The sequence below is a fragment of the Notothenia coriiceps genome, unplaced genomic scaffold, assembly GCF_000735185.1.
Source record: "Notothenia coriiceps isolate Sejong01 unplaced genomic scaffold, NC01 NC01_scaffold00007583, whole genome shotgun sequence".
Classification (NCBI taxonomy): domain Eukaryota; kingdom Metazoa; phylum Chordata; class Actinopteri; order Perciformes; family Nototheniidae; genus Notothenia; species Notothenia coriiceps.
Genome location: NW_011340284.1, coordinates 38,295 through 58,438, shown reverse-complemented (window position 1 = coordinate 58,438; position 20,144 = coordinate 38,295). Strand labels below are relative to the sequence as shown.

The following is a 20,144-nucleotide window of genomic DNA, read 5'->3' as shown; positions in this document are numbered from 1 at the left end:
GTGTGTGTGTGTGTGTGTGTGTGTGTGTGTGTGTGTGTGTGTGTGTGTGTGTGTGTTCATTCAGTAGAAACCACTTTTCACCAAACGAGGACACGCCATGCCGGGTGGCCTGGAAAAAATTCCTGGCGCTGCTCCTATGTTCGCCTGTTGGCCGAGGTCCATTCATGGAGACATAATCTCATCTGTTGACTTCCTCTCTCTCTCACTTCTCCTTTTGTCTGACTCCCCCGTGCCTCATTCACAACATGCAAACAGCTAAAAGGAAACGCAGTGTTATTTACTCAACTCAGCGTCTTCCTCTGTCGGATGTCTCAGTCTGGTTTGCTGCAGAAGTTTCTGACTCGGCAGCAAACCGCAGGCCCAACAAGTGCGCTTTACCTTTTGTATTCCACTCCAAAACCCCTATTTCTAGAGAAAGCAAATAAGAAATGATTATACTAGCTTCCTAAAAGGTGTAACTGTTAAGAGGATTTCTTTCTTTCTTTCATTTAGTGTGAACATTTTTCTCTTATTTCTTTCATGTCCTTCTTACCTTCAGGCTTCATGTGGATCATTACTAATAATATAAAAAAAAAATCAATTACATCTTTTTTAAAATGAGTTCATTAGGGTTTCCTTTTTGGGTAATAATCACAATCAGATACTTTATTTATCTTGGAGGAAATTGGGTTTTGTGACAGTTGCTCCATTACCGAATGAAAAACAATTCAATACAAATATTTACTTTAATTTACTTATGCTGCTTTAACACTAGACCAATGACATTTAATAAACGTATATTGAAAAAGGGCTTTATTGATTACAAAACGTCTTAAAACAAAAGTAAGACATTCTTTATTTTGACATTGCAATCTCAAAATAAAAGCTACATTTCATTTCCAAAATCTCTTTACCTGCATTCCCTGTTTCTCTTCACTATCACTACTAAATTAAGCCAGAACATTTGCCAGAAATGTTCTAACCTGAAGCTGCGTCGGGTAGATAATAGTGTTTTCTTAAATGTTAAGGATTTGCATTTCTTTTAAAGCAAGCACACTCACACATACTGTGATACACAGTCAGTCTTTGATACAAATAAAACAATACCAGAATAATGAGCCAGTCGGTGGCCTGTCATTGGCGCAGTTCGGTCGGAGTACCCTGCGGTGAATGAGAAGGACAGTGGGCCTGATTCGGGCCCCTGTTGGCTCGTCCCACAGCCCGAGGACAGAAGACCAATCACTTCTGCCTCCATGATGCAGGCTTTTATCACTGACATGAAAAAGACCCACCGCCGACGCTCAAACACGAGACGCAGCAGGCTGGGATACACAAAGAACCCAGTTCTATTAACCCCATTTTTTAGTTTCTCCTTCTATAAGTTGTATCCTTGCTGCCGCTAACTAAGAGAGAGGACATGCACTAAGGCATTTCAAAGGAGTCTATTGGAAGAAGAGTGCTGCTAGACGAGACAAAAAAGAAAAGTGAAAGACAGTTGAAGAGGAAACGAGCCCAGCGGCTAGCGTGATTTATTGATAGACTCGCTTCTGTCATCCAGATACTTCCTCTAAGACAGGATGGCAGTTTACCACGAAAATGCTTTTTCTGTGGTGTAAGATTCAACACAGGTTTTGAGGCTAAAAATAAGCACTACTGGGACTGAAGGCTCTTTGTTTGGATGGTAACATACGTAGTGTCAAAGCCTGTATCTGTTACTATGGCTGCATATGTATGTGGGAAGCTAATCCGGCTGTTTGGTTGACAATCCAGTGACTGAAGAGTGAGATCTGTCTACTCATAGTTCGGTCAGTATTGAAAGAAACCTACATCTGGAATATTTTGTAATGAAAACTAAAAGTGAATTTAGTTTCATTGGAGGGAACTTTGAGGATTTCCTTTCTCAAACCATCGCATTTATGTCTACTCCCTATCTTCTCCGATAACGAGACATTATCCCTGAGAAATCTTTGTTATCGTACAAAAAAGGTCGATGGTATTTATTTAAAATACCTCCTTTCCAAACCTTGAGAAACTAGAGGACGAAACGTAAAATGACTACTGTTTGTAGGCATTGTGACATGTGTAATAACCCGGAAAACCCACACTGAGTAGTACTTATCATTAGGTAACATTAGTGAGTAATTGGTTGAAAGGTTACTCTTGTAAAGGCCCCTTGTTTAGTTCACAGGGTTTACGGACTGTTCTCTAAACCCTCGTCCTACACCACACTGCCGCCTCAAGTTTCAGGTTATTCATTGTCATGTACCCAACAATTACAGAGCAGCAGTCTTTGGAAATGGAAATCTTGGATCTCTGGCTCACATAAAGCTTATTAAATATGTAACAAGAAATCAAGGCATACAAAACCCACCTCATAATTCCTTCTTCGTGGATCGATGGGTGTAAAGTTCGTCCTTGGATGGCAGCTCCTTCCTGGTGACGTGTAGTTTACCCTCTGACATGACACGAAGACCCATTTGAAAGCAAAACAACACAGCCTTATTACTGATATCATTATCTGCTTTTGGATTTTAATAATCCAATAATTTTTATTAACCTTAATCAGATATTAGGCAGCTATCAAATCATCAACGCACAATAAGGAAGGTCCAGTGGAGGAAATTATTCCATAAAAGTTGGAAGAGAAATTGGGGATCGATCAAAGATCTTTGTCCATAATCTATAGATCCTTAATCAGTCGTCTATGGACCCTTGTCCTTAGTATAGTAACTACCCTAATCCTGAAGCATAGGCACCTGTCCTTAGACCATATCATGTTTTCATAAATCTATAGAAGCTCATTCTGAATCTATAGACCCTTATCTGGCAACTATAGACTCTCCACCATCTTAAAGACTTCTGCTATCATAAGTCTAAGTCGTTAGCCTTAAGACTCTCACAAAGAGTCTAAATACCTTTGTCTTTAATCTATAGAGCTTGTTCTGAAACAGACCCTCATCAGTAAATCTGGTCTTTAATCTACCAACATTCATTTGGAATCTATAGTCCATCATTTCAAGACCCCCGTCTTTAAGCTATAGGCCCTCGGGATATAGACACTCTTATTCAGTCTATAGACCCTAATCCTTGGGAATCGATTTCTCTTTCATATGACAAGAAAATGCCTTGGCATCTGATCCGTTTTTGAACAATTATAATGCCTTCATATTAATGAAATAGCCTGGTATAACCCTTGGTGGAAAACCACTATGGCCACATGCTTAGATCTATTTGAGTTGTTGACTATGTCATTGGGTAGTGTTTTCTATTCAATGAAGCGATCCTTATCTATAATCTATAGACGCTGGTATTTACCTTGGTTGCTGATTGGCTCCTGGTTACCCAAGCCAAAAAATCGTTATGACATCATAAAGAGGCCAAAATCTGATCAGCTCATTTTCAGACAGGTTTTTATATAAATGGATCAGGACAAAAAGTGAGAAAATCTTTTTTCCTGAATCTTTCAGAGTCTCTTTACACAGAGGGGACACATGTTGATGTAGAAAAGACATGAAAAAGTGGATTTTGCATAATAGGTGACCTTTAAATTGCGGCTTTAGGGGGAACCCTGACTGGTTGCTGGCTGTGGCCTTGTGATGGAGATTACTGCAGATTTAGATCATGGACTTCGGAGTAGAGGGAGCCAGGTACTATACGTTAAGAGCAATCAGCTGAGAAGACATGGACACACACACTGTTGTATGTGTGTGTGTGTTGGCTATCATCTCCATGGAAACTCGGCAGAGAAAAATAAAAGCTTTTATGAGCTGTCGTGCTGCGTTTGCTTATTAGAAACCATCTACGGTCATTCTGAATCTATCCATCAGATTTGTGTGGGCCACTAGAGAGTCATGACTGCACAACCAAATGAAATCACACACAAATAAAATAGAGATCTATTAATGGAATAATTTTTATGATTCAGAATGGAAGGGTGTAGGGATGACTTTTTTTAAATGAGCATTGCCCTGGTTACCTTAACGAAAAGCCAATGGAATTTTTCCTTAGGGTTTTGGATTATTGCACAAAATAAGCTCCCTGGCAAACACATGTTTCTGATGATTATGCATTTCTTTCAGCAAGAAATGAACCCCGCTTTAATGGGTTTTCAAGTAAAAAGCCAGAAGTAAAAAGCTAAAGGCAAACTACACCACAGTTGCATGACCAAACAATGATTCTCTACGCTTTCTTTTTTATAGAAATGCCTTTCCACTTAGCATCATTTAAGATGGATCGTAAATATTTGCAAAAGTGCATGTTTAAACTCAACAAAGCTCTGAAGGCGTGATTTTCTTTAGTGTCCTAGAAAGACCTGCAGTCTAATTTAGGAACTGCTTTTCAATCAATAAATGATTCAACCACATGTCTACCCAGCACGTAAAAGGTTACAAATTCACGATAGGGGTATTTACTGTTCTTTTAAAGTAAAATGTAAAAAATATTTTCCGCTTGTGTTAGCCACAGATCTTATTTCAGGCATCAAAAAAATAAAAACTTTAAAAACACCCATTGACTTTAAGAACAATGAACAAAATCGAGCAAAGATGCTAAAAAGTCTACGTTTTTTTGGACCATCTTCTCTTTGAATGTTACAGAAATGATCCTTAAAAAGGTCGATTGGTGCACCAACCTCTCGGAAAACCTGTCGAATTGTTCCTCTAAAGATGTCCCCTTTGAGGATAACTGCCAGTCAGCGTGCTCACTGGCTAAAACCACAAAGTCCCTGCTGCCAGAGTAGCCATGTTCACGTCAGATTACACGGTGAAGCAAAGTGCAAGGGCCCGTCTCGCCACACGGAGCCATGTTTGCAAACCACTGAAGCGTTGCCAAACAGACATGTCTTACAGAGAGCCCTCTAAGGCAACCAATCACAGGTCGGAGCTCCTGCAAGGCCACCACCTGTCCCCTTTAGAGGACACGTGAAGTTCAGAACATGCAGCCTAAACAAACTGCAGCTGGCTCTCCAAAACACCTCATTTTAAAAAACACCGTTGAATAAGTTATGAGCTAATAGTTGGTGTTGAGATAAATTGGTGTTACTGCAGCGTTAGCAAAAGTCTGGGACATGTGATAGAGTTCAGTATAGATGGTTTCATTACAGAGCAATAAGGAAGTCATAACCTGTTCACGTTTACTGCGCTGTATAATGCAGAGGAGTGATGTTTGTGTTGTATAAACTGTTCTTTGAAAAGTCCACATCACAACTTCCTGGAGTTTTCACCTACATCTTCAGTGGATGGAGTAGTCATCACATGACATGGGTATTGAACTTTAGTCAAGTGATAACAGTGCTTCTATATGAGTACATATGTTTACATTGTTATATAATGAATGTAAAATTGAGCAAATGCCAGCTGCTGATGAAGACCAAAAGATTGTTGAGAGCCCTAGAAAACGCTGGTGAATTAAGAGGACATATATTGTGCTCATGTTCAGGTTCATTATTGTATTCTGTGCCTTTACTGTGACATGTTTCCATGCTTTAATGTTCAAAAAGGTCTTTATTTGTTTCATACTGCCCTCTTTTCACGCTCTGTCTGAAACCAGAGCCCAGTCTGCTCTGATTGGTTGGCTGGCAGGCTCTGTTGTGATTGGTCAACCTCTTAGAAATATCCCGCCCCTTTTGCCTGTTACTTACAATGTGTTGGATGCTAGCCAATAAAAGCGTAAGTGTAACATAGTGATGTCATTATGTTATGAAGTTCTGGCGTGAACTTTGGGACAAAACTCTATTTTTACACAATACAGGAAATGGGAAAACACCAAAACGAATAATAGGGCTAATTAAGGTTTTTTAAATGTGAATTTTGAGGTCACTATACCAAGTTTGAGGATTGCCTTGGTCTCCTCCTGCCCTGTGTAAACTAACCAAAGTTTGGGGGGGGGATAATAATTTAGTGAAAACAGTTTTTCTCACCAGGAAAAACTGAACCTTATTGTCTCATTTTGTTATTTTCAGCCAACTACATTTTAAGAGAAAATGAAATACTCGCTCCACATCATGAAGAGGCACCAGCCCAAGTTTAGTTGTGCCAGTCACAGTTTTTATTTTCTTTATCAAGGTGCCAATGAAGAGAAAATAAAATCGGGCAGGGGATATTAGTATCGCCATGTGTCTCCAACACAAAAAATATGTTATTAACCTATTTTTTTTTGTTTCTCTCAATGTTGTTTTTCATCATTAGGACAAAACATTTATCACTACAAAAACAAGAATATTGCCAAATCAAAGTGGTGTTGACTTTGATAGATAATCGCTAATTCTCCTTTCTCTGATTGTGTCTTCCGCAGCTCAAGATCTCATTCAATGAGTCGAGTCTCCAGAGTACGTATGAGTATCCGTCGGAGAACGGCGCATGGGACAGTGGGGACGAGGACGAAGACGAGGACGAGATGCACGATGAGAAGGTGTCTGACGAGCAGCCGAGCATGGTGGGACGCATCCACATCCCCCGACCCAGCTTCTCCATCTCCCCAACGCACACCAACAACAGTAATGGTGAGAATCATTTGATGTTTTTGTGGTAGACATGCAGGTTAGATGTCGAGTTTTAGCAGAATAAAAATGTCTATCTTCTGTCCAACACTTTGGTCTAGAAATCACCACAGCTTTGGGACAAGTTGCTGGGAAATTTCCTGCGAATAGAAATATTCATGGTCCCCATAGGATGATCCCTAATGAATTTGGCAGCCCTCTCAATTTACCTCTCAAGCAAAACTCTCTATTTCTATATTCTAGTTTTCTAAAGCTAGTCCACAACAAGGTATCTTGAAGTCCCATGGCCAAGTGACTCTTTAATGTCCGTGCTGATTGTCATGGTCCACAGAGGGTGAACCCTATAACAAGTTTTAACTGGTAACTCTCTGAAAGTTCTACTTGTTATACACAAACATCTACATTTTCTGGCATCATTGTTATTACATTTAAGCACATTCATGCTCCTCAGAGGATTCATAATTTCCCTTGTTGACATCCCACCAGCTTTCATCTTTCTATGGGTATAAATACAAATTGTGTTTAAAAAAGAAAATTTCTGGTACAGATTAGATCAAGTAAAAACAACAGAACTCGGAGAGCTCAAACCTCCACCAAGACATAGCATATCTCGCAATGTTAATGAAAAGGAAGAATAATTGTCTATCTGCATCGTGATTTGTGTAGGCTCCGAAATGTTAATGGTTATTTCTAGGCTTATGCCCAAGTTTCGTGAAAATCAGGCCAGTGTTTTTTCCATAATCCCGCTGAGAAACAAGCTAAAAACATTACCTCCTTTGAGGATGTAGTAGTTAGGAAATATAAAATCAGAAGCACTAGCAAGACAAAATATGGATAGGACAATTTTATACAGTGGTAAAAATAGATAAAGAAGAACCAAAATAACCAGACAGCACGATCAACAACATCTGAAGGAGAAATGTGCAGCAAAACAACATTATATTGTACCTTTATTATGAACCAGAGACATAACAATAGTAATAATAATATGATGGAAGGTCAGTTGGGGACATGTTGTGTTTACCAGACAAACAACCAATAAGTCACTTCAGTTTTATGAGGGATGAAATCAAGATGTATTATTTACCCCCTAACTACCAGTTATGGCTAATAATGACCAAATAAAAAGATACGCAAGCCGGCATTGGAAACTTAAATGACACCACTCCTAAATGGTTTGATGATAGATATGTTGGATCTTGCAATAGGTAAACACAGATACTGTTTTATTTTATTATAGTATTTGTAGTGAGTTTACATGAAGCAGCCCGTCCGTTAGCACCTGCATTGTAAAGGTGTTATAAGGAGATGTTGTGAAATAAATGTTTGCTTCTGAGTAAAGTAATAGAAACAGGGAAACAAGAAGTAGTCTGATGAGGACACTGCTTCTTGTCTTCTTTATTATAGCAGCATCCCTCCCACACACAACATCAGATATGATGACAGAGACCTCTACTGGACAAAGTGTGAACAGCATTTAATAAAAAGTGTGTGATACAGTTTCAGAGCTATTTCTGTTTCCATTTTCATTCTCTATCTGGAAAAAATGACTCAATAATATCTCATTAAATTATCATTTCTCCAACACATTAATATAAATGAGGTTTTAACAGAGGCAACAACAACAACAACAACAACAACAACGTGTCAGTAACACATCATGTCTTATTGTTGTGTGCAGACCTTTCGAGCTACATTCCCAAGCACTCTGTGGACTTCAGCGCCTGGCAGGAGCACAAACATGAGGACAGTGTTTACCAGGAGGAGAACGGCTCCCAGACGACTCAGATGACGGAGGAAGTGATGGTGAGAGAGGGGTTTCAATATAACAATTTAATCATTAAGACAATACTGGGGACCTTTTCCTCCTTAAGGGTCTGTCATTTTACAGGTAATCTTATATTAAGTTCTGAGGTTGAACTTCCAAAAATAATTAAAATCACACAAAACTCAAAGCCTCTGACTAAATAAACGGTATCTCACTTAACAGTCAAGTATATTGTAAGACGACCACTTCAATACATTTCTATGTAAGATAAGAGATAAGATAAGATAGGACTTTATTTATCCCGAAGGACATTGTTGTGCCAGAGTTACAAAAATATAATACACACAGCAGCATAATAAAATGACTGTGCACTATCAGTGCAGTGAAAAGAGCAATTAAAGAAACATAGACAGTCAAAGAATTAATGTCAAACTGTACAGTGACGAGCCGTATTGAGTAGTGCAACAAAACGTAGTGGCAGATACGTAATTGCACGTTATTATAGAACATTATTAATAATAATGATATTGCACATGTTATATAGCAGAGAGTGTTGTATTAGTATATTGCCATAAAAAAGGAATATTAAAAGGTTTAAAATAATGACAACATGATATCTCTCCTCCTCAGCTGACCCCCGCAGACAGCTCCTCTCTGTCGGACTACAGCAGCGAGCCGGCTCTTTACTTCTGATCAGCGGACCAACAGCTGTCCAGTAGCATCACAGCTGTGGGACCAGCCTCTAAGCACATCGTCCTGATCTCGTAGGGCAACACAGTATTTAGTTATTCTGTTTTTGGTCTGATTTCCTGCCACGGAACCGACACATGCCACGTTATCAACCGCATATCAGAGCAGATTTGCCAGGTTTCGATTCCCACCTTCCTCCTGACCAAACACATTGAAAAAACAAAGCAGCTGGACTGTCTTTATCCTGCGATCCCGGACGGTTGATCTGTCCTCATCGTCCCTCACAAAATTGCTTGAAATCTATCTAGACTGGCCTCTCCAAACCCCCCGCCCCCCCCCGTCATTATCTGCTTCCAAGTCTTCAACGTTTGCCTCCGGTTTTTGGGAGCTTAAAAGCAAGGGACCAAACTCCTTACAGAGAACAGGAGGCCGCCAGTGCCCACATGTAGGTGTCGCCACGGGAACAGTGTTAGCATGGAAACATGTCATTTAGGACGTGGAGGACGCGTTTGCTTGTGTAGATCGCCGGCACACTCAAACACAAAAAAATTGCGAAAGGGTGCCACAATTGTTTTGTTTTTGTACCTGCATGTGTTGATTTCAGCCAACAAGCTTGGTTGTACTGTAAAGCTTCCGTATGCCTTTTGAGTTTTTGTATGTCTTCTGGCAAACTATGCTGTATTGAAGCTGCAGCAGAAGAGTCTTAACAGCAAGCAAACTTCAACACATTTTCCCCCATTCGTGACGAGGAAGGGGAATTATGCACCCCATGATTACACGCTTGAAAAAAAGTGACCTTGGCCAATAATGTCTGTACGTCCGGTGACGAAATGAAGATCATCATACTGTAGAATGTTTCCGTATATCAAGGTGTCTGCATCCCGTTTAAAAAAAGCTGTTGGCCAACTTTTTATCCTGGCTTCTCGTGTATTTATTCCCCGCTTACAGTTGAAGTTTGCATGTCAGAGACCTGCTCGTGTACAAAACCACTTTTGTAAAGATATCTGCCGTTGCGGACGGATGTTTTTTTTGTTGTTTTCCAGTCGGACCTCATGTACTTTCACATTCCACGGAGGAAGAAATCGGTCCTTATGATCATTCATAATATGGCATGTTTGTGAGAGCGAGTGTGTTTTGAAAGGATATGAAATGATTTTTTTTTTAATTAAGATTGTTTTTTATATATAAGAATGCACCATGTTTCCAGATTTTTTTAACGCATAATGCCAAGTGATTAAAGTGTTGCTGTAACGGCCTCACATTCGTTCTGCTCCCGTCCCTCGGCCAGTATTGTTGTACAGTTTTCATAAGATTTATTTCTTACTCTCGTCCTTTTTCTTTAATTTCTCCAATCAGATGACATTTGTTTTCAGCCCTCGAAGGTTTGTGCTGTAAGGAGACGTTAGGGTCTTTGTCTGAGGAATTGTAGGAATTCTGTTTTGTCTGGAGTCTTGGATGTTTAATGTCTTTGCACTGTCTTGCTTTTAGCCTTGTTTTGCACCTCATGAGAAGGCCACAGAGGATATGTGCACTTTAAAGAAGTCTAGTTGAAGAGTTTTGTTTCCAAACAAAAGCCACTTTTTACACCTGTTATTCTGCACCCAGTGATTGTATGTGAGATACAGTACATGGGTAAGGCAGAAAACATTTTTAGAATAGAATTGGAATACAACTCTTCCATTGGATGCGATGAATGCACTGCCGATGAATGCCATGACCACTCGTTTTACTCTGTTTGCCGCATCCTTGCAACATCAAGTCTTATGATTGTCGTCCTTGTCTCTCGGAACACAAACTGTAGCGATCCACACAGATGAGGGCCTCATGTTTGGCCTAAAATCTGTTTTTTGGTCAGTTGAGCTGATCATTCAAAGACCATACCAGTGATTTTGCAAGTTTTAGACCATTTTATTTTAAATCCCATATACTTTACTATTGAGCAAACCGTGCGACTGTGGTTTAAGAGTTTGAATGTATTTCTTAACCGAAAAATATGTCCATTGATTTCCACTCTATTTTATACGGTATGAAAATCTACTAGAAGCTTAAAAGTATACCCCCAACAAAATATCAACTTGTTTAAAATCGAATTCTTGATGACAAAGTCCAAAACGTGAGAAAATCTTAATGAATTAAAGTTAACGGGCCGTGTTCAACAAAAGGTGACTATATCAAAACATCAGATTAAAGACACTGCCTCATAAACAACTGTCTCTTAACTCGTGAAGGTGAGCATTGTCTCTGTGCGAGGACTGTTTTTGGGCAAGTATTTTTAAAAGCAAGGTTTCAAACTCAAGTTTTTTGATATAGAAACTTGGCTTCCATTTACTTCCATTCATCAAGAATGTTCTCCATTTTGTTTCGCCCTTGGGTATGCAAGAATAACAAATGATCTTGAAACAAGATGAGGAATCTGAATAAGCATTCTGTTCTCTTTACTCAATGCCAAAGACATATTCCAATCCTTCACAAAATCATGTTAACGTTCAATATCCTGCCCTTAAACTACATTACTATCATTCATTAGCATAATGTAGGGTCACTTAAGTGTAACTGTCAAAACTCAATGCAGACTTGATGTTCTGGTTGAGGGATTCCACAAATCAGAAGTCTACTATTACATGTTCATACCACAAGGAAATGAATGGCTGCTTGAATCAAGGGAGGAAACAATCAGCCAAAGTGGTCACACATGATCTGTAAACACACTGGTATGGTTCTTTACATTGAATTTGGCCTCACTTGGACCTGCTGTGGTGCTAAATCACATGACGACACACCTGTGGATCCATCTGTGCTGACTGCTACCTTCAATGTCCAACACCCAAAAGAGGACGTCCACTTATTGTGGGAAACTTTCCTTGGACTTAAGGAAGTGGATTTTGGGAATCCCCACTGATCGTCTAAAATAATCCCGGCGAGGACTTTTCTTTTGACCACTAATGGAACTTCTGAAGTGCACATGTGTTTGCCTCCTGAGCAGTTTGTTGGTCACACTGTAGCGCCTCTGTGGTAGAAGCTTCTCCATCTTCTCGTTTACTTTTCCCCCCTCGTCTGTAAATCTCCATCGCAGCAGATGTGCTTACTGTAATTACTGTCAACGATTTGGGCAAATAAAACAAAAACGTGATGTCATACTTGTACAAATGAAAGCTCAATAAATAGAACACTTGAACAAATGTAAATACGTGTCCTTTTCCTTCCTGGGGAACAACATATTTGCTACTAATCGTGAGTTGGGTTTTGCCAATAAGGAAGAGACATGGGAGTGATAAGAAACATTTATTAGAATAAGTATGACAATAAATCAATTTGATGTTTCATGAAGGGTCCAAAGAGGAGTATAAAGTTAAAAGTGCTGTTGTGGTCCAAAAGAGAGTTTGTTGACCTTTCCTGGCCACTAGTGATCCTTCCTCCGAGGCTCTGTGGCTTTACTCAGGTTTCCTGTCTCCTGCTTCAGGACGCTCAGGAGAGAGTGGGAGCTCTCCAAGATCTATAGGTGGAAGAAAGAACATTAAATATACTGTAGATACTTACAGGTAGTGTGCTATATACTGTAAACGTCATTAAGAAGAGGCCCAGGCACTGCTTGTTGTTCTTTAATAAGAGCAGCTCTGTGTTTCTTTGCAGTGATTAGTGGGAGAGCGCAGGGAGTTCAGCGTCAGTAAGTGGGGAGATGAAACTGCTGAACAAGGACAACGTAAAAAATAATTGCGTACTGAAAGACAGCAGTCGGTATAAGCCTGTAAGCAATAAACATGTGAACATTGTGAGGGTAATTGTTTCCCAGACTGGGGGACTCAGATTGACAGTACATTGTATTTGCTAAGGCTAAACTAGCAAAATATTCAATTTACAATAAAAGGAAACATGGATAAGCAGAAAATGTCCATATTTGGAAGGCTGAAAACAGCAAGTATGTGGGATTGTTGCTTTAAACTAATTTATTTGATGATCGTTTATGATTAAATCATCAATGTATCATCATTACAGCTCTAAAACCGACAAGACAATCTCCACAGATGTGCATTATACTGTATGAAAGTATTTATTTAATTTCTGATATAACCAAACGCATACTTTGGGGACTGGTTTTTCTATGAAGTGGGAAAAAAAACCTTCGTCTTTAAAGAACATATTTTCCTTCAACTTCAAATGTGATTTTTTAAAAGACTGAGCTAGAAGAAAAGGTAAAACCCAAGGGAATATCAACCTTTTATAACAATGTTTTGGTCAATTATTACTTATCAATTACACATTCACTGTTTCACAAGTAGCTAAAAGAACTAATATATTTGTCTATCTTAAAAACAAAGATATAGATATTGACATAAGGATTGTTTCTGCATGTTCAGTGCTGCTCAACAAGAAACATATGTGGATCAGTCACCACGATAGAGTGTTTGGTCCCCACACACACCTTGGTGTACGCAGCCTGGGTCTCTGCGATGGTCTGGTCGAAGTTGGCGCGGGCGGCGAGTCTGTGAGCCAGGCTCTCGTTGACTCGGCTCAGCTTCTCTGTGAGGACGCGGACGTCGTGCTGCAGACGATCCTTCTCCACCTCCTCCTGCGTGATCTGACGGTTCAACTCCTCCCGCTTGGAGCACAGGTCCTCCATACCTGACGGAGACAAAAGAAGGGTTATTACACCAGAGACTCACTGGATCAGCTTAGTGACAAACCATCCTGCATGATTACGAGGTTTTTAATGCTAAATCACACAAAGATTTTTAGAATAATGGTTTATTATATAGTAGCAGGTTCATCAACAATATGGTTTTCTTTTTCTTTTAGAGTTACCTTGAGTGTTTTTCCTTTATTTACCCATTTTATATCATTAAGTTAACGGATGTCCCCTGTTTGAATCACGTTAAATTATATATTTTATTGATATCTCATATTATATTCAATGCATAACAATGCAAGATTTGAACCAATCAGAAAGTGTGTAACATGCCTGGTGTTTTGCAACCAGCATCTGACAGGTGGCCCGTTTTACTTCAGTCATGAGTTTTTCTCAACTAAAAACACATTTGTTTGTGTTTTTGGGTGGGTGATCGACACATAACACCCTTTTAAAACCTGCTCCACGTCATAAAATGATATATTTAAGCCCTCAGTTGCACTATTGGGATTGCAAGAGGTTAAAGGTTGATCTCCAGGTCTCGGAGAAGAACATAATCTGGAACGGTTAATCAGATTGGACAGCACTATCCAGTCAAAGAAGCTTCAAGAACAGTTCAAGGAGAAGAGAAAACTGAAAACGCGTGAAACTACAAAGTGAGACCTAAAGTGACATTTACATGTGAAACCTGCTCTGAGATGCATTTCCGAATTCTGCACAACGTCAAAACTGTCACCAGCATCACGTTGTTTCAAAAACGACTGGTGTATATCCCACACATAAGTATTTAGAGTTATTAAAAAGATGAATAAATCACTTACACTTGACCAGTTCATTGTTGTAGTTCTGCAGAGCCGCAGCTTGTTGGCTCATGTTGGATTTCAGCTGAAGTCCGCCTGACTATAAGCTTCAACCGCGGCTACACACCGCTTATTATGCTAATGTTAAACACTGTATATCTTATTTCTCGTGTCCCAAAGGTTATCATATGTTTCGCTGAGTGAAATCCGCCCAGGTTCACAAATGTATCCGCATAGAAAAAGCGCCTATCAGCAGAAAAGCATTCAAAGGCGGGTTACGAGGCGGGTTTCCCGGACAACTGAAGTACCCGGCAGTTCTTCTTCTTCTGCTTCTTCCTCACTTCATGATTCTTCTTTGTTCTTCTTCGTCTTATTATATTTAGGTGCTGCGTCCCTAGCGCCCCCTTCTGACCATTCTATGAATATTGTCTAGTAGTAAAATAATTCCTTTATGTACAGTCTATGGATAGTTATTATACTGTATGTAGGAGCCGTTTGTGTTTGTTGTCGGCGCAGGGTGTATAAATAGGGTCATAGGTTACTGGAAAAAGCACAGGACACAGGAATAGAGAGAGCAAAGTGTTCTAAGCAGACAGATGCTCACAGCTACCACAACTCATCAACCTTGGTATTGTAATTTCTAATAACTCTCAATAAACAGCAAACCAAACTGCATTCAACGACCGGAAATTCATTTGTTATGTGTCTGCGTAAAGATAACTTAGACCCTCACCTGTGTATTAATGGCGACCAGAATATAGGACATTTGAACACTTAAATTGATATTACACTGCGGTAAGGTATTACGTCAAGGCAATTGTATTTGTTTGTAATAGACATAGTGGAAGAATTACTCTGATATGATATCACATTATTGAATATGTATCCAAGTCAGGCATTACAATGTCTATTTTTGTGAAAGTACAAATACACATTTTTGAAAAAATAATTGTATTTTGTATGTTTATTATTGATGCATTAATGTATATATAACTTAAATGTTGCAGCTGATCGAGTTGAGAGTCATTAATAACTTTCTATAAGGCTACTGCCCATAACTCATTACTGTGTGTATAGGCTACAGATAATAATTCCTTCTACATGGTTAGAAGCCAGTTATTCTCCCTTTTTCTTTTCAATATGAACATGTATGTGAATGAGTGTCCTAGACTGCATTCAATGTATTTGAGGTCAACTATGTGTTTCTTCATAGATGCATATATAATCTCAAATAACTGAGAAAAATGACTCCAATATGTTTACAAATGTATTTTACAAAGATAAATTCATTGCAGTCTTGAAGAACTGAAGAAATAGAGGAAATGAAACAGGCATCAGGCCTAACCACAGGTGAGGAGAGGAAGCCAAACATCTGAAATTGGTTATTCAGTGAAGACTTATTATTATTTAGTGGGAATGCTGTTAACAGCATTCCATCTGTTCTTCTACGCACAAAATTCTTTATTCTTATTATTCCACACGTTATTTTGCCGGTCTTCTCCTCCCGCATTGAACATCGCAGAAACTCTGCTCAAACATCAAAACGTTCAGCTCGGTCGGGAATCGATTGCTATTACTTGTTTCATTCATAATGTTCATAATTCCAGAGATACATCCCATAATTCATCACATTTTTAACCATTGAAGTCAATGGAGAAATTCTTCAGACTTCAACAAATCTTCATGCAACTTCAACTGCTAACTGTTCATTCATACTTTCACTCAGAAACCTCATTCCAACTTTAAAATGTTACACATCTTTCTGACATTATTCGTGTAACACAATCTGATTCTTACTTTTAGAGATATTAAACATTGTTCAGACCTTGGTACAGAGGCCTTCTTCAGATTTTAACATTAACTAGAGTGGGTGATGTCACAGCTAGAGTGTAGGAAATCTTGAAATTTGCCTTCATATATTTTTTTAAAACTGCAATTCCCAAACCCTACATTCCTGAGACATTCTTTTTCATGACAAACGTAGGAAAACATCTCGTAGCTTGAAAAATGAAAAATAATTAAACAAAATGCCTCTTGAGGGCATGAAGTGACAAAAACGTTCAACATGTCTCCATTAAAGCCCATTGTAATTTCAGGCTGATATTTCCTCAGGGTAGCAGCCGCACACCTTTAGTTAATCTGCCAAAAAGGCCACATTATTGACCCGAAAGTACACAAAAAGCACACTTCAGATACTCAAGGTCCTTGAGATGCCTCACGCTTTGAAATTTCACCGATATCTGTTACGGTTCTTCAACAAAACGTTCACATGTAAGAGGTTTATCTCTCATTCAGAACAATGGAAACCTCTGATCTCTGGCCACCTCGTTAGCTCAAATATAAACACCTGTGTCATGGAACACGATGATGTCATAACTCCAACTGACATGCTGGCAGCAGACTTCAGATAATGCTAAATGGTCCTGCCCTCAACAGCTCTACGACAATTATGGGGTGTCATCATATGCCGTTTCCATGGAAACGCATCCCTCGCCATAAAAGACGATATCGCTATACATTAACTCCTATGAAAATATTCAAAAAGTGCTCAAACTTCACATGTGTGCTAACTAACACTCCAGCCGTGAAGACATATATGGGACAGTTGTGAGATTTCTTCAAATGCCGCTGACATGGCAACGCAATGCTCGCCATGAAACACGGTTTTCTCATAACTTCAGTGAAAATGCTCCAAACGGGCCAAAACTTCACAGGTTTGGTAACGATGCAGCCATCAACACATCTAAGCATTATGGCTTCAAGTTAGTTCAAAAGTTTGCAGTTCAAATATTCTGCTGCTTTTCCAAGCCTTTTTACTTTCTTTTCTTCTCTCATCACACAAACAGTGTTCATGTATCATTTCAATCTAAATTCTTCACTTTCTTCTTACACATTACATTTCAGCATAGCAATTCAGCGTCAGCTTTTCAGCATTCCCACTAGCAATTTCTTCAGGAATTGCATTCTCTAGTTATTATTATTATTATACATTATAACATCAACACATATTTGTTCTTGTAATTTATTGTATTAATGGATTGTATCTTTCAATATTTCCAAGATGATTATGGCACCTTTACGTTTTTGATTTCAGCATGTTTCAATACTATGTGTTGTTATCATGACATATGAATATATTCTGGATAATATAGTCTTATTATTAAAACAAGAATATGACTGACAGTCGTATCATCAGGTGTGGTATAACACCGTCTGTAAATTCAATATGTGTGACGTAATCGGAGGTGGGAGGAGTTAACGTCCAGGCACCATGGCTTCGGTTGGAGCCGAGGTGAGTGTGTGAGCCTTACTCTAAGCTTGTTTTACTTTTACACTGTATCCATGGCTTTGGAAAATGTGTTGCTCCCCGGGAACGAAAACCCCGCTTGTAAACAGAGCGAATTGTCGGTGTAGAGGTGTCGTTTTGTCGTGAATTGGCCGCTGGCAGCCCGCAGTCTCTTGCTTTTGTGCTGGACCGGAGGGCAACTGAATGAGCAGGAAGATGCTGAACCCGGGAACATGAATACTTCAAGTAGGCGCGTTGTTAGCTTTGTGTCGGGGTTTATTTATACATGTTCCAGCCTCAAGTCAGTGTCCTGCTTCTGTCCAGTTTTAGCGGTTCAAAATCAAACTGAAAATATATATGCAAACGTATTTAGCCGGCGTTATTCACGGCTTTAGCTGTATCGTCTGTCACCGGCTCCCTTGATGCTAATGTGTACACTGATGTTTAGCTAGCTGCTAGCCGCCGTGCTAGTTAGCAGACAGTGCACACTTTCTCAAATCCACACAAAAACTGATAATTGGGTTTAACATGTTTACTTAAACGATAGAGAGTAGTCTCTGTGTAGTTTGTAAACAATATGTCTAAATGGTCGGCTGATAATGTTATCCCCCGTTATGCTTTGCAGTCTGTTAGCTACATGATAATTGATGCAGTCAAATGAACCTTGGCAGTGCTGCCTCCCAATGTAAACATATGGCGCCAGCTTTTGAACCTGCTATGAGGCTTTTTGCATTATTATTTTTCCACATTACACTTTTATAAGAAACTACTCTTATGGTTGCCTTTGTTTGCTAGGTCCTGGTTTACAGTCGGCATAACGCAGTCTAGGGCTGGCTGTAACAGGTTGAATTGTTGTTTGTATGAAGGTTTTATCGGTAAAGATTAACTGATTTACTTATGACTTAGTTACATAACCGCAGAAATCTATCACTGCTACAGTCTTTGTTTCTTTATTCTTTTTCGAGAGATAAGATACGGTTTTGTTCAGCAGAGGTCGCTCGAGCAGCATTCAGATATCTCCTCAAAAGAGAAGGCAATATGTTGAGGTGAAGGAAGGTGTGGGACACTGAGGTATGCAGCCACTTTCGTTAGCACTCATAACTAAGTGTTGTGTGATCTGTTGATGCATTTGACACGTAGATCAATGTCGTAAAGGTTAGTTCCTCAAATTATCATAACAGTTCTCCAGGTATCTTTGGTTTTATCTGGCCCTGTTTTATTGTATCTTTTGATATATGTAGATATATGTCTGTTAAAATTCTGCCTCCTTCCAAATACAATAGAGTAGGGCTGCACAATTAATTGAAATAGTATAAAATCACAATATTGACAAGTGCAATATCCAAAGGGCAGGAATCAGGAAGCACAGGCTAAATATGTTAACATACCTACTAAAACAGGTAGTGTAGTGCTGCAGAGATGTCTAGGCCTTTGAATATTATTTTACAGATTTAACAGAACATATTGGTTTGGTACAGATACTCCTAAAAAAGTATAATAATTAATGTATTTGTGTTTCAATTATGATACGAATTGTATTTGACAAGTGATCAATCCCTCCTTTTTCGTGGATCATATTGCAATTGCAATACAAGTCTAAACAATCACAATTAGTTATATTTGTTTACAAATAATGCAACCCGATATAAGGGGGAAATTGATTTAGACTAAAGTTTAGAACAAACAGGTTTTTATAAACCTTGAAATCACCTCACCATTGTCTGTTTTCACTGGAACTACTTTCTCCAAAAAAATAGTCCCAATGAAATCCGTTGTCATTAAAGTGGCTGGATCCTACTTCACTAATTGATCAATTAATAGATACATGTATTGACTGAACATGATTGCCCACATTGTTGCAATTAAAAATGTATCTTAGTTTTCAAATGCACAATTAAATGACTTATTGTTTGATTGAAAAAGTTTCCATAGTTTATAAGACAAAGCAAATAACTGTTATGTGCAGCCCTTATGGCTAGGTCTATGCCTATAACCCAATATAAACCCTCATCTTGGAGCATCACCTTATTGCTTCCCCTCACTGGCAATTTTTGTTTTGTTTTATATTTGGTGCAGAAGATTGTGTCAAAGCTTGCTCTTTATTCCAATCAGCCTCTACTAAAGTTGAAATAAGGGCAAGCCATTTCATACACACTGAATTTACATTGCCACTTGTCATTTGCAATACCACAAATGACCATATTTTAACTAAGAAAGGTTTGCATTTCAGCTTTGAGGTAAGGCATTGTTATCTGCACAACATCAAGCAGGTGTTTCTGATTTCCTGGTCCCTCAGTGTTCAGGAACTCGGAAAGAAAAAACAGCAGGAAAAAGGTTTGGTTGAATGTGCTTTTGGCTCCATTATAATGATGTGTATTGGGAAAATGTGGTGACATGATACTCATCCATATACAGGGATTAACATTCTAGATATTGCTATTCTGTAAGCAAGGCAATCTTTTTGCATTTTAAGAAGAACATTAAGTCTGATCTTGATGTAT

At 38.9% G+C, this 20,144-nt stretch overlaps 2 protein-coding genes across 2 annotated transcripts in view; one reads left to right on the top strand and one right to left on the bottom strand.

Annotated features, from left to right (window-relative positions):
- tprn (taperin) overlaps positions 1-12,118 on the top strand; it is a 28,030-nt gene extending 15,912 nt beyond the window's left edge. Inside the window, exons 2-4 of the mRNA XM_010769619.1 lie at positions 6,271-6,478; positions 8,157-8,281; positions 8,874-12,118. Of these exons, the coding sequence (XP_010767921.1) occupies positions 6,271-6,478; positions 8,157-8,281; positions 8,874-8,936 (396 nt within the window). The 3' untranslated portion in view covers positions 8,937-12,118. The remainder of the gene's footprint in view (positions 1-6,270; positions 6,479-8,156; positions 8,282-8,873) is intronic.
- An 81-nt stretch (positions 12,119-12,199) lies between these two features.
- Positions 12,200-14,724, bottom strand: ssna1 (Sjogren syndrome nuclear autoantigen 1). Its single transcript, XM_010769618.1, has 3 exons — positions 14,379-14,724; positions 13,354-13,553; positions 12,200-12,426 (listed from the first exon to the last, which is right to left on the bottom strand). The coding sequence occupies exons 1-3, from the start codon at positions 14,428-14,430 to the stop codon at positions 12,334-12,336; spliced, it is 345 nt and encodes a 114-aa protein (XP_010767920.1). The 5' UTR covers positions 14,431-14,724; the 3' UTR covers positions 12,200-12,333.
- Between the last annotated feature and the right edge of the window lie 5,420 nt (positions 14,725-20,144).